General features: G+C 43.8%; 1 protein-coding gene across 2 annotated transcripts in view; it reads left to right on the forward strand.

Moving 5' to 3' along the window:
• Nucleotides 1-1,849: 1,849 nt before the first annotated feature.
• LOC108675680 overlaps nt 1,850-15,866 on the forward strand; it is a 21,403-nt gene continuing 7,386 nt past the window's right edge. For both annotated transcript variants that reach the window (XR_007156992.1, XM_018163707.2), the window contains exons 1-4: nt 1,850-2,009; nt 9,679-9,808; nt 9,964-10,304; nt 13,366-13,455. Coding sequence is in view for 1 of the 2 variants with exons in the window: in XM_018163707.2 (XP_018019196.1) it covers nt 1,983-2,009; nt 9,679-9,808; nt 9,964-10,304; nt 13,366-13,455 (588 nt within the window). In the remaining variant the exon portion in view is untranslated. The remainder of the gene's footprint in view (nt 2,010-9,678; nt 9,809-9,963; nt 10,305-13,365; nt 13,456-15,866) is intronic.

A 15,866-nucleotide genomic window follows, 5' to 3' on the forward strand; every position in this document is an offset into this window, starting at 1 on the left:
ATTTTGACACTTATGTCTTCTTCAATTAATGGGTTCTTCTGTTGACGCTTTGCGAATAATAATTATTTTTTTTATATGCGTACAGTCGGTATAGTGTCGGTCCAACTATAGAGTTGCGACTTGCGTCTTGCGTCGACCCTAACTAGTTGCGCCGACCCTAACTAGTTGAGCCGACCCTAACTAATTGCGCCGACCCTAACTAGTTTCGCCGACCTTAACAAGTTGCGCCGACCCTAACTAGTTGCGCCGACCTTAACAAGTTGCGCCGACCCTAACTAGCTGCGCCGACCCTAACTAGCTGCGCTGACCCTAACTAGTTGCGCCGATCCTAACTATAGTTGCGCCGACCTTATAACTAGCTGCGCTGACCCTAACTAGATGCGCCGACCCTAACTAGCTGCGCCGACCCTAACTAGATGCGCCGACCCTAACTAGATGCGCCGTCCTTAACTAGCAGCGCCGACCCTAACTAGATGCGCCGACCCTAACTAGATGCGCCGACCCTAACTAGCTGCGCCGACCCTAACTAGCTGCGCCGACCTTAAAACAAGTTGCGCCAACACCAACTATGTCAATCGTGCTTTACTAGTGTCCCTGACATCGTGTCGCAGCGTACCGCAGTCTGGTTCCATTAGTCGCAATGGTTCACCGACGTAGAATGCCATGACAGTATTTATCATGAGGTTTAAATCAACAGGTTGGCTTGATTAATCTTTGAGATCCGAGGGTCGGAAAGCCGACAACCGTCGAGATTTTCGCAACCGTTAAAATCTTAGCTGCGCAAACACTCACGACCAACCGATATAACAAGCAACCACCGAAAAAATTTAGTAAAATCGAATAACGATCATCTGAAACTTGGAACTGTCAAAAAGCCAGCAACCATCTAAAAACGTCTAATAATCGTAACACGCTCATCCGAAAATTCACGCTCATCTTCAGACTTACGACGACCTAAACTCAACTTACGGTCACCTCATGACTTGAGGTGACCATCACCCAACTTACGATCACCTGTATGACTTACGACGCGATTCACGTGATGGCGAGTTGGAGCCACGGTTGTTATATCGATCCTTGGCGCTCGGCCCAGCCGTTCTTCCGAGTCGCCCTCACAAGAGCCGACTTTACTGGCTCCCTGAAAGCGACGCAGTTTCCAGTTCGTCAATGAAACACGATCAAAAATTTTAATTTTTATAGTCAGGTTGCACATTGTGCAAAGGAGTTGTTGTATCGAAGAAGCTCCACTTAGACATGAAATATCGCAAAGAAACATCCAAATGAGAACGTAACTTATTGTCTTGGAACGAAAAATAATGTAAATACAATAATCAACACATTTGTCAACAATAGTAATTTTAGGTCGATTTGTAATTATAGGTCAATGGGCTGATATTTACTCCTCAGAATTTTATGTTGAGCTCGGCACCTTATGGCAGAGTCTTGGATCGTTTTTAGCGGTGGTTGAATATTGCATTCTTTGCTGTGGTTGGTTTAAAGTTATGCGAGGTTACATGTTTCATTGTCTAGACTATAATATGCACATTAAAATTGCATATAAATGTGCATAAATTTGTAATGTGTTCTGTGTTCATTATAAAGGAATTTCATAGCAGCGTGTCGAGTCGTTAGCTCTGGCGACATATGTGACAATACTCAGGAGGTTAATTAAAGATATGGAATAGGTTCAGCCGAAATTTTGCATACCGGTATCAATTCACAAACTATACTTATGAATGATCAGTGTGATATTATTATTAACTGTATTCTGACAAATTCATTGACAACGTAACTTCCCTAAGCTTAGAATTGCAATTCTCCGGAATTTTATTTTCTTGTAATTTTTTTTCCAGTGCTCGTAGCTTTTGGCATAGAAACATCCATAAGTTGGAAAATGTTCGCGGAAATTTTGAACCCAAGGTCCTGATGGTGTTGAATGGAAACTGAGTGAAAGGAGCGTCCGGTGACCGGGACCATCCGAGATGTGGGTTCTGCACAACACCCAGGAGGTGAGTCCCGCTTACACACTGGGTGCTGGATGACCAAGTCATCCCCCAAACGCACTCAAGAGGTGAGTCCCACCCACCCGCTTGGTTTTGGATGACAATCTCATCATCCATACGCAAAGCGACGTACGCGTTTCGTAAGTTCTAGTGGTTTTAGTGATTTTAGCGTTTAAAAGTTTATGAAAAATGTAATGTCAGATTTAAGCTGACGAGGTTAATACAGCGTGGTTACTGTTGACTATTCCGCCCCTGATAAGTTATGTTTAGCTTGTCTGTATCCTTTTGAAATGCTTTACTGTTCCATTAATGTCAACGCGACGCCGAGCTCGGGCGTCTTTCAATCAAGTCTTGCAACAATGGCGCGTAATTGAGTCTCGCTGGGTCTTTTGTTTCGCTGCAGTCCCCGGACGCGTCTTTAGAGGGGTCTGCAATTGGGCAACCGGGGCCGATAACGGCATGAGGGGACATTGACATGAGGGGACATAAGCATGAGAGGAAATTGGCATGAAGGGATATTGGCATGAAGGGGCATTGGAATGAGGGGACATTAGCATGAGGGGACATTAGCATGAAGGAAAATCTCCGGTGAAAAACCACCGTCGTTGGTGCTTCCAAAAAACCTGTTTCCATGGCTTCCAGGTTCGCACTCGAGTCTCGTTGAGTGCTCTATGGATTAAAGCTTGAGGTTCATCAAGTGATGGGGAGGATGCGGGGAATCTCACAAGCCGTGGGGAACACCAGATGTTTTGCTGAGGAGGGGGAGTTTAACAGTTATGCAAGTCCAGAGGCGGTGGGAAAACCGCAGCTGATGGGGCAAGTGTGAAAGTTCAGAAGTTTGGGACAAGTGAGGATATACAGAAACACTCACCGTTGTTGAGATTGTGATGAATATGGGAATTGCAGGGGATAATAAGTGCAGCGGATGTACGTGGGATTGCTGTGGGCGTGAGGATTGTAGTGGGTGTGGGGACTGCAGCGGGTGTGGGGACTGCAGTGGGTGTGGGGATTGCAGTGGGTGTGGGGATTGCAGTGGGTGTGGTCGCCCCCAGCCAATTACACAACAGTATGCGTGCAGTGTGCAGGTCACGGCTCGCTTGCAGTGCAACTTCGTCACCGGGACCGCAAATTGTGATAAACTCTAACTTCTATTGAGGCATTGTTAACCTTCAGTATAGTTGCTCGTATTATCACGGTTCTTCAATGCATGTTTGAAATTCAAATCAAACTTTCTCAAGTCATTTTATGCATACTTCCTCATTCATTTGATGCAAATTTCAGTCCAATTTAATGTATATCATCAAATATTCCATTTAATTTATTGCCTGCAGCTTCCACTGCATGCACTTTCATCCGTTCTATCTTCCAAATTACCTTAAGTGATACCCCCAAATTCTTCAATGATCACGTATTCTACAGTGATATGTTACTCTGCAATTAACTATAACTTATATTCTACGACCATCAATGTTACTAGTAGTATTATCTTTAATATTATCATTAGTTAAAGTTGTTTTAGTAATAATCATGCCAGGAAAATCTATACTACTGACTCACAGAGTAGCCCAAGCCCCCTGGCGCCACGGTGCAAGTGTACGCCACTAAAACGTGATACAAAGTTGAGCAAGCAGTCAATTTTTTAAATATAATTCATTCATAAATTAGATGAAGTTGTCAACTTTATTGTTTCTTTCATAGTAGTTCTGTTCTACAGTTTATCAACTTGTCCTCCGAACTCTGTCCGATCTTGATCGAACTGTTCATAAGAATGGCTGGTGTGGACGATCTTTATAATGAACTTGGGAATGTGGCTACATGAAACCCTAAATGAATTATTTTGCACAGCAGATTTCAGATTGCGCAGCAAATGCCGCGAGCAAAACAATGGGTTACAGGTTCTTTTTCTTATTGATAGGTGAATAGATATATAACTGTCACCTATGAAATAATTTTTCTTCTGAAGTTCTAAGATTCTCGTGATCGAATTCGGGAATGCATGTGGAAAAGAATAATTGGAGGGTCTAATATTTTTGGCCCAGTTTGGCAAGTTGCGGCAGTAAGCAACAGCAGTCAGGACTGCAGCCGTAGCAGTAGTGCGGCAGTAAGCAACAGCAGAACAGCAGACCAGACTGCAGCCGTAGCAGTAGTGCGGCAGTAAGCAACAGCAGACCAGACTGCTGCCGTAGCAGTAGTGCGGCAGTAAGCAACAGCTGACCAGACTGCAGCCGTAGCAGTAGTGTGGCAGTAAACAACAGCAGACCATACTGCAGCCGTAGCAGTAGTGGGGCAGTAAGCAACAGCAGACCAGACTGCAGCCGTAGCAGTAGTGCGGCAGTACGGCACTTGATAGCCTCATAACGACAGTTGTGAGTCCGACCTTCACTTTGTGTGAGGCAGTCACGCGGTGACCGGTGGGCCGCCTCTGTCATGTCCTGAGGCCGAGCTATCAGAACAGTTACGTTTCATTGCCACGTACTCCGCCAGCCAGTCAATGACGGCGTTTAAGCTGAACCCACCAATCACAGACAAAAATTGGCCGCTACGTGTGCTTGGCCAGCTACGTGTGCTCAGGCAGCCGCATGTACTTATACCGCTACCGCCGCTACGTGTACACAAACGAGTTTTGATAGGACGGCCATTGAGCTTCACAGGTCAATGTATACGGAGCCCTTGGGTGGACACACTGTATTGACCCTGCATGGCCGCTACTTCTTTGTTGTCGCCCGGCGACAAAAAGAAGTGTGGCGGGCGCTACCAGTACCCTGTAAGGATTGAGTTGATGCTTTGCTAGGCTAGAGTTAAAACATTCCCTGCCTGGGCAAGGTCGATACCCTGCCTGGGCAAAGTCGATACCCTGAACTGAATATGCCAATACACGGCGTAGATTTGGCCTTGCATGCAGTACAGTGCTGTAGCTCTTCCGATGCGGTGCTTTAGCACTTACATTCCAGTGAAGTGACTCTGCGAAGGACGAGATGTATGCAGTGCTGATACTTTGCTCTGCCAATACAGTGTTATAGGCTATAGCTCTGCCAATACAGTAGTATATCTCTTCCAAAACAGTGTTATAGCTCTGCCAATACAGTGTTATAGCTCTGCCAATACAGTGTTATGGTTCTGCCAATACAGTGGTATAGCTCTGCCAATACAGTGGTATATCTATGCCAATACAGTGTTATATCTATGCCAATACATGTTATCTCTGCCAATACAGTGTCATAGCTCTGCCGGTACAGTGGTATAGCTCTGCCTGTACAGTGGTATAGCTCTGCCGGTACAGTGGTATAGCTCTGCCGGTACAGTGGTATAGCTCTGCCAATACAGTGTCATAGCTCTGCCAATACAGTGGTATATCTCTGCCAATACAGTGTCATAGCTCTGACAATACAGTGTTATATAGCTCTGCCGATACAGTGTCATAGCTCTGCCAATACAGTGTTATATAGCTCTGCCGATACAGTGTCATAACTCTGCCGATGGCACAACTCTGCCTCCTGTTGCTCTGCGATCCTTTGTGTCTGCAACAGCACGCGGCGGTGTCATGCAGGGCTGGCCCTGGAACTGCCCGTGCTCGGGATTTGGAACTCTATTAAATGAAGCTGACAGTCTATGTTAAGATGGCGATTATTACGATACGTAATATGAAGCTGAAAGTCTGTGTTAAGATGGCAATTATTACGACACGTAATATATATGAGTTATGAAACTGGTGTATGAGCATGTCTCTCGCAGAGCGTCGCTAATAGCACTCGTACGTATTGCTGTGATAGACGGATTTGATGCATAAGAGGACTCGCAGAACAGCGTGTATGTTGTCACGTTGCCGCTGCCATTGACGTACATGACTCTTCTAACAGGATTACGGGAGTGAAAGATGTGTTTTCTGACGTGAAATTAATGTCAGTGTAGTTAGATTCATGTACTTATTGTTGACTTAACGACTGTCGCGTTTGAGTTGGTTTCTTACACATATAAAGAAAATGAATGCTGTTACACCATACTGTAGCTCGTATTGTAGATTATTTTTGACTTCGTCAGTGTAGTTCTTTGATTTTATTTGGGAGGCATGGAACGGCGCTCGAAAAAATTCCCGTATTCCGCAATCAGCGACGACGACGAACGCAATACCTTCTGTGGACGTCTCATTCTCAGCGGACCTAAGAAAGAACGTCTGCTTGACAGCCCTCAAGAAAAAGCAGCTGGGCAGGAGCTCCCAAACCAGCCGGAGGATAAGCCTGAAAATTCGGATGCCGGTGGAATGAATAGAAGAAGAGTCATTCTATGTGGTCCCAAGCTGACAGCAGAGGAGGGGCAGGACAGGCTGTGGTACATTGAAGGGCCGAAGGACGTAGCGAGACTTGCCTCCAGTTTTCCGGGAAAAGAAGACTCTCACATTTTTGAGGGTATTTCCAAATTAAGAAGCTTGCATTATAGTCACAATGATGTGCGTAATGATTTGAATTTGTTTAGAAAATTGCCCAGTGCGCGAGTGTCAACCAACGTGGACTCCCGCAAGCCGTCTTCTCTGGTGCCTCTGCCAACCCAGCTTCGTGGACTCGCGAGTGCCCTGAACTGTTCGTCCTTTGAGCCCTCATCCTCATTCCCTTTGACGAAAAATTCGTCGGTATTGAGCTTTTACAATCCTTTAAATAGCTCTTCAAATGCTTCACTCCTTAAAAGTGAACCAATTGCTCCGGGATTGGATCATCAAAAATCCGTCAATCTCGATTCAAACATCGTATCTGAACCTGGGATCGCTGGCCATTTGACAAAGAATGATTTTCTTCCACTTTTGAGTGACATTACACGAGTTCATTCCAATGAGACTCATACAGTGGTTAGCTCTGAAACCTGTTCATTCATGTCTTCCAAAGGCTCATGCCTCTCCTCTAGCGGGGCTTTGCCTTCAGTAGTGGAAGATTCAACACAAATCGCGAAGTCAAATCCCCGCAGACCCCCCAAAACCTTTGCGGCACCTCCCAACACCATTGCTGCACCTTCCGGCACCATCGCTGCACCTCCCGGTACCATCGCGGGTCCTCCCGACATTTTCGCGGCCCCTCCCGGCAATATAGCGGCGCCTCTAGGCGATTTCGGTAAAATTTCTTTCCGAGGCGAACTCGCGCCGCTCCCCGACGACGTGACGCGCCTTACGGCCCCTCAGAAAGGTCCCTCCAAACTTTCCCGGAAATTATATGAGGCTGGCGAGGAGGAGATCGATACTAAGCCTCGAGGGCAAGTTGCTGACACCGCAACTTCGATAACTGACACCGAGGTATGTAAAACGTTGAATTGTCTTTATCGGGCTTGGCATTATTTTAAATAATGATATGCGATGATTAGTGAATCCACTTGATAAATGATAATAAGAGTAAAGAAATGGTCGCATTATCAACATAAGACACTATTGTTAAGCGCATCGAATCTCAGTCGGGGGAATGAGGTTCGATGATTTTTCTGATAACACGTTGACTTACCTATGAAGCTCACACCCGAATTCAACATGAGAACGATTGGCCTGGGTCATGGTTTCAGATTCGTTTGGGCATATAATACATCACATACGCAGCTATATGTGAAAGACCTGCTCAGTGCACACAGCAGTGGCAAGGACCACATACAGCTGCAGATAGGTTCGCTCACGGCATCAGGAGGACCCGCACACAGCTGCAGCTACACACGCCCACAGCTGCAGCATAGGCCTACACAGCTGCAGCTACACACGCCCACAGCTGCAGCATAGGCCTACACAGCTGCAGCTACACACGCCCACAGCTGCAGTATAGGCCTACACAGCTGCAGCTACACACGCCCACAGCTGCAGCATAGGCCCACAAAGCTGTTGGCCGGGGCATATGTGCTAGAAAGAATCCTTTAGCGGTTAGCGGTTAACTTTTTAAGCGTTTATTAGGCCGTAGGCCTGTCGCCGATTCTTTACATCGCAGAACATTCACAGCATTTTGTGGTCTCGAACTCGCAACTCACTGCTACAATTCTGCTGTGCTTAACCGCCTGGCCTCCTCGCTGATTCTGACCAGAAACTGGCGCACAGAGCTGGGATCGAACCCGCGCCTCTCTGCTCCAATACTGGTACTCTGAACTGTAACCACTGGGCCAACCTGCCCACCCTTTCTTCTTAATACTGCTAAATATTTTCTCAATACTGCTCAATACAGAAAAATATCTAAAATTCTATAATTTTATATCAAAGTCATAGCTGGATAGGCGCGTACAAGATTTGAAAGTCCAGGGATATTACGACCAGTATTCAAGTAACTATTGGGACTAATTAAATTTTTGGTTTGCACTTCTGCGCTCTAGATCTAAATATTTTAAATTATATTGATGAGAAATACCGAAGTTTCTTTTGTCAATACTCCTCTGTGCAGATGGGTGTCATTTAAAAATGTTTCATCGTCCTAGATTCCCTTTATTAAAATGCTAAACTATTACTACGTACATTGGTAATACTGTTAAGTGAACTAGTTTGCTTTTTTTATACTAACATGAATGTAATAGCAGTAATTTTGTTGGTTGAATTATTGTATTGTTGAAGTGTTGCATCGATGAAGTATTGTGTCGATGAAATATCATATACATGAGGTAATGTTGATGTTTTATACCAGTAAAATACTGCATCGTTATTGGCCGTAGTATCGTTATCGTTAGCTTATATGAGTTACTGGTGGTGTTGTGAATGAGGCGGAGCAGCGATGGGTGGCGTGGGTGTACGAGCGCCCACGTGAATGGACATAACGGCCTCGGCTCAAGGTCAATTTTTATGCGGTATTTTTTCAATGAGCTTCACCCGTTGCCGTTATATTATTTTACAATTGTAGACGGAAACGAACTGCTGTTTCTTCTATCGTAATATTAAGTAGTGATGTTTATTAGTGATGATGTTGTGAATGAAGATAGAGATGAGAGCGGAGGGCGGGTGTGGCCATGTTGCTGGGTGGAGCCTGCATGATGGCGGCTCTGGATCAATATTTACAGCGCTCTTTACGGCCGTACGAACCCCACATCGATCACCAGCGACTGTATTCCCGAATTCCAGCTCTCTAACTGCTGGGAATTTTGTGCATCATTGAGTGTGAAGTGGAACGATCGGATCGAGTGTGTGACGTCAGCAATTGGCGACTGAAAGAAGATTTAGATCAATCTTTATCTTTCCGAGTTGAGGATTTCACATTGAAATAATTCAGAAGTTATCAGAACGAATCTAAGCTACAAATTCTGAATGAAAACGGCAAGAGGACACAGAAAAATATTATTTTTCTGCACCTATTTTCTGCATAAAAAATAATTGCATAATATTGTTTGTGCAATTCTGTATTAAGAATATTATTATTTGCCTGTTTCATTGATACAAGTAGTCGCTACTCTCATATATTGACTCGTATTATTTCAGAGGAACACTCAAAAGCATTTTTCGTCCTGCCTCACATTGACAAAAGGTCTCATTCTTATAAATGCGTCGCTCGATGATGTTAATGCATTTCTAATGAAACAATTGAATAAATTTCTCAGTACAATAAACTTATTCAGATAGAATATGAAAAAGGCGGTTATGGCAATGCTACTAAAATGTATCCTTATATCATCTTATATGTTTAATCTCAGAATTATGAGCTAATTAATATTTATATGAAAAAGATCCCCGGATGTTTCACAGCTGCAGGCGCCCATCATGGGGAGTGGGGAGGGGGCTGGGGAGGAGCCCACCAAGCGGGGGCCTTTTGATTTCATCAGCAACATCTTCAAGCGGAGGAAGGATGTGGGGGAGGACATGGAGGAACATGAGGGTGAGCCCTTTAATTCTTTGAGTGTATGCCCGACAACTATTAATATGATAAGTTGTTTTAATATTCTTATACATCAATGAATTCGTTAATGAACAATCACTTCTTGATATTTGATATTGATGAATGCATGTATGACTGAATGATGAATTTTGCAGTGATGAACGCCGCGTCGCAGCGACCCCTGCACACTCCCCCGTGTCTGGGGGGTAACAAGTCCCCCTCCCCCTCCTTCCTGGGGGTTCGATCCCCCAACAGACTGTCGCGCTCATCAACCCCTGCCCACCTCACATCCCCCGCCCACACAACATCCCCATCCCCAAAGGGTTGTGACCCCTGCTCCCCTCTAGATCTGCTAACCTCCTCCCCCCAACTCCCGACCTCCCCTGGGGGTGACGGGAGCTCTGATGCCTCGCACCACGCGCTGTCGTGCAGCCTTGAGGACTGGCAGGCCATCGAGGCCATACGCCTCTCACGCCAGGACAACCCTTACTTGCAGGTGAGGCCACACTCGCACTACGCAGGCGAGGCAGTGCACGTATAACCAGACAAATTTCCTCGGAATATGAATAATTAAGTTAAAGAATTCCGTGAAGAAACCGATGAATTTATTGCCTACCGCCACCGGTACTGAGTAAAGCATGAAATAGTCAAGTTAAAGTAGCGTGCCGACTACGCATAATTCTGACCTTTTTGAACGCAAAGCTAAAGAGCGGCGTTTTATTATAGCTCTAAAATCCCTTGCGTTGAGAGGGGGGATGAAATGAACACAACCTGAACTTTCTTCGTCGTATACTGACGATCATCCAGCAGGTGTAAGAGTCTTCGTACCAACATTAATTAATTCTTGAATTATTGAGGTAGATACTTCCTTTGTTGGCATTTAAAAATTATAGATAGCAGACGACTAAATTTATAGATAGCAGAATTATAACCTCGGAGTACAAATCTCATCAAAACGTAACGAGGCTACGAGCCACGACATGCTGCTGAGAAAAGCGAATGATGTGGTGAGGCCATGCATGGGTAAGGCCATGCATGGGTGAGGCCATGCATCGGTGAGGCCATGCATGGGTGAGGCCATGCACGGGTGAGGCCATGCATGGGGGAGGCCATGCATGGGTGAGGCCATGCATGGGGGAGGCCATGCATGGGTGAGGCCATGCACGGGTAAGGCCATGCACGGGTGAGGCCATGCATAAGGGAGGGAACCCCCCTCGCTCTTTTACAGAACAGTTCACCAGAATACAGAATTGTTCAACAGAATACGAAACAGTCAGGATACAGAACTGGTCAGTAGATTACCGAACAGTTCACCAGTACATAGAACGATTCGTCATAATACAAAGCGGTTCACAAGAATAGCAAAAATAACACCGAATAAACAAAAAAGTTTCACCAGAATACAAAGCTGTTTTCCACAATAGCAAAAACTTCACATGATAAACCAAAACGGTTCTCATAATAACGTCTGAAATGTTTGTGCGAAATTGTCTTGAAAATGTACCGGTATCAGAATACGGCCCTTTGGATTGAAGTGTCCTGTGTTACATTACTGCAGAGGTATGCCAGTCTTGCGACAGTGTTATGCTAGTTTTGCGGCAGTGTTACAGTGTTATACTGGTCTTGCGGCAGTGTTATACTGGTCTTGCGGCAGTGTTATACTGGTCTTGCGGCAGTGTTATACTGGTCTTGCGGCAGTGTTGCGGCACTTTTGCGCGTCAATCTTACGTCAGTGTTACGTCATTGATGAGCTATTGGCTCGTTACAGCGATCGAGGGCTCGGCCCATGCAGCTGCTAAACTGCTCACTTATGCAGACGCTGCGCCGATACTGTCCGATACTGACGCCTCAGTGTCTCGTGAGCGGCTATCCTGCTAGTGTGCAGTACTGTGCAGTACGTGCAGTGCAGTGGGTGCAGTGCTGCGCAGTACGTGCAGTGCAGTGGATGCAATGGATGCAGTGCTGTGCAGTACGTGCAGTGCAGTGGGTGCAGTGATTGAGTTGTAGTGAAGACGTTTCAATTTCCTGCCGTGGTACGCGGGGCTCGGGAACTTCCCACCCATCAGTTCCCCAATTCAAGAAGTTGAGAAAAAATCCCCACCGGCCGCTCCCATCGTTCATTATTTGAACTTTCACACACCGGGAGAAGTGCATTTAAGTTCTTGTGACTAATTGAAGACCATGTATCCATGAAGACCATGTATCACTGAAGACCATTTATCTCTGAAGACCATGTACCTCTGAAGACGTTGTATCCCTGAAGACCATGTATCCCTGAAGACCATGTATTCCTGAAGACCATGTATCCCTGAAGACCATGTATCCCTGAAGACCATGTATCCCTGAAGACCATGTATCCCTGAAGACCATGTTCCTCCAGCTGCTCCTGAAACACTTGAGCTCTTCCGACGCGGAGGAAAGCCATGTGCGAGTGCGGGGCCGCTTTTTTTAATAATTATATTAAAAGTATTATAACATCATGGTTAATTTCATCTAATGAATAATATGAATCTTATTACAATGCAGAAGATCTTAGCGCTGGCGCTTGATCTAGTATGCAAATAATTTTACCCTAAGTAGTTAATTCAAATAAAAAACAAATTTGTTAATGGAAATATCCAAGTTTTTGCCTCTCTCCTGGATAATTTCAATCAATTGCATAAAAATAATGCTTTCCTTTCTTCGGGGTCATTTTCTGAACACGAGTCGAGCAGTCGAGTCTGTTAGGTCCGCTAGTTAACCTCCCAAAAATAGTATTGACATTTGTTCAGAGGAAACATGTATGTACGTTTATATAAGCACGTCTTCAATACGTGTTTAGTTCGTACATTTCTAATACCGTACTAATATCGGTATTTGTTTGTGTATTCTCGGTCTAATACTTATACTAACAATAATGATAATACTTACACTAACAATAATGATGATACTTATACTAACAATAATGATAATACTTATACTAACAATAATGATAATACTTATACTAACAATAATGATAATACTTATACTAACAATAATGATAATACTTATACTAACAATAATGATAATACTTATACTAACAATAATGATAATACTTATACTAACAATAATGATAATACTTATACTAACAATAATGATAATACTTATACTAACAATAATGATAATACTTATACTAACAATAATGATAATACTTATACTAACAATAATGATAATACTTATACTAACAATAATGATAATACTTATACTAACAATAATGATAATACTTATACTAACAATAATGATAATACTTATACTAACAATAATGATAATACTTATACTAACAATAATGATAANCTGTCTCTTATACACATCTAGATGTGTATAAGAGACAGTACTTACACTAATAATAATGATAATACTTACACTAATAATAATGATAATACTTACACTAACAATAATGATAATACTTACACTAATAATAATGATAATACTTACACTAACAATAATGATAATACTTACACTAACAATAATGATAATACTTACACTAATAATAATTCCTATTCTAAGAGTTATATTAACACTGGTGCGTTTGCGTGCAGCGCGTGGCGGGGTCGCAGGCATCGCTAACGGACCTCGACGACCCCCTGGGGGGCGGCGACCCCCTGGAGGAGGACCGCGCCCACCTCGTGGTCAGTGCCCCCATCACCAAATAAAAAAGTTAATCTTGATGAGACTTGATGTGTGTTGATAGAGTCTGGACCTAAAAAATTATTCTTGGTGGGAGAATAGGAAAGCATCGGAGGTTGAACCGCTCTCGCTAAATAACAGTTTTTATTGGTGCGTCTAAATATATTCAATGGATATTAATATATTTACTCTTGATGAGACGCTGTGCACTCTGCTGTGTCCAAGTGGCGTGCAGTGCTGTGCCTAGGTCACATGCGGTGCTGTGCCCAGGTCACGTGCGGTGCTGTGCCCAGGTCACGTGCAGTGCTGTGTCCAGATCACGTGCGGTGCTGTGCCCAGGTCACGTTATCTGTGTTCACGCAGCGACCAATAATCTTAATTATTTAAGATGGCGCCACATCGATGCATGACCGCTGGACAGTCGCGAGCTCTTGCGCAAGAGTAACAACTGCTTTGCCCAACTGCTCACGCTTGTTGGGCAAAAGCAACAACTGGAGAAATTTTAAATTTTTTCCCTGAAGTTGTTATAGTGAGAATATTATTCAAGTTTAATGAGGCAGGATTTGTGTTATACCACCGTTTTTCAGGTCAGGAACACAGTTACTGTGGACTTAATTGAAATGATTTTTAGCGAATGATTAGATGATTATTTGCCATTGATCTAATGATCTATGGGGCTATGGCGAATGACCTAACGATAATCATCCATTGACCAAAAGAATAAGATGATATTAATTATTGCTTTCATACGATGATGGTATCGGACGTCCATATTGCCGCACTGTCTAGTTTTCTTCCTAATGATGATGATTAAGTTAAGTCTCCTTTAATTGTTATGAAAATCCTAAAACATTTATTTCTAATGTATTAATTGAAGATGGCTTTGGTGGTGAAAGCCTGGTACCGCAATGCATAGAGGCTGTTTATGAGCGTATCCAGGATACTTATCGTGTCGGGATATTGTATTGTATTGTCGGGGCTGTTGGAGCGCGTATCCAGGATACTTATCGTGCCGGGATATTGTGATATTGTATATAGGGGCTGTTGGAGCGCGTATCCAGGATACTTATCGTGCCGGGATATTGGGATATTGTATATAGGGGCTGTTGGAGCGCGTATCCAAAATACTTATCGTGTCGGGATATTGTATATAGGGGCTGTTGGGGCGCGTATCCAGGATACTTATCGTGTCGGGATATTGTATATAGGGGCTGTTGGGGCGCGTATTCAGGATACTTATCGTGTCGAGATATTGTATATAGGGGCTGTTGGGGCGCGTATCCAGGATACTTATCTTGCGTTGATAGAGTCTGGACCTAAACATTTATTCTTGGTAGGAGAATAGGAAAGCATCTGAGGATAGGTTGAACCGTCCTCGCCAAATACGAGTTTTTATTGGTGCTTCTAAATATTTTCCATAGATATGAATTTTAATTCTCTAGGAATTTGGAACTTGGCGATAATTGAGAGCTCTTTGCTTAAAATTGGAAGGAATGGGACGCTATTTCAATAAAGTTTTTTAATTTTGCAATTATTTAATAATACGGAATTCGAGATGATGACAATGAAATAATTCAGAACTACATGATACGAATACGAGATTATTTCCATACTGCAAGGATTTCTCAGCAATTTAGACTTAGCGTAATAAGTGATTGCTAACTATCATTTGCGGTTGATAAGAGGCTTCACACAGGCTGGTATTCATCATTCACCGTTGATATTAATATTCGAGCTTCATTTATATGAATAACAATCGTTTACAGTTGAATAAAATGCTTTACGGTGAGTGGAGTTGAGAACATCACTCGGTCATCACTCGCTGCCCTCAGCACAACCCTCACTCTCCCTCGTCTCCCGCACGCTGCTGCAACGCGGACGCTGCTACCACTCTACCTACTACTCTACCACTCTACCGACTACTCTACCTCTCTACCGACTACTCTACCACTCTGCCAACTACTCTACCACTCTACCAACTACTCTACCACTCTGCCAACTACTCTACCACTCTACCGACTACTCTACCACTCTGCCAACTACTCTACCACTCTACCAACTACTCTACCACTCTGCCAACTACTCTACCACTCTACCGACTACTCTACCACTCTACAAACTTCTCTACCACTCTACAAACTACTCTACCACTCTACCAACTACTCTACCACTCTACCCAAATACTCTACCAATTTTTCTCAACTTTGCTTCTCTTCACTCTACTATTAGTTACTTGAATTGTATCTAATTTCATTTATATTTCATTTCAATTTTAATTACCGTTGCTGTTATTCCTTTGCCTAACTCTAACCACCTACTCTTACCCACCCAACTTTATCTTCACTTCGAACTTGTCACCCCTTCTCCCTCTCACCCCCTCTCCCTCTAACCCCCTCTCCCTCTCACCCCCTCT

Source organism: Hyalella azteca, unplaced genomic scaffold (assembly GCF_000764305.2).
Source record: "Hyalella azteca isolate HAZT.00-mixed unplaced genomic scaffold, Hazt_2.0.2 contig12009, whole genome shotgun sequence".
In the NCBI taxonomy this organism is placed as follows: Eukaryota; Metazoa; Arthropoda; class Malacostraca; order Amphipoda; family Hyalellidae; genus Hyalella; species Hyalella azteca.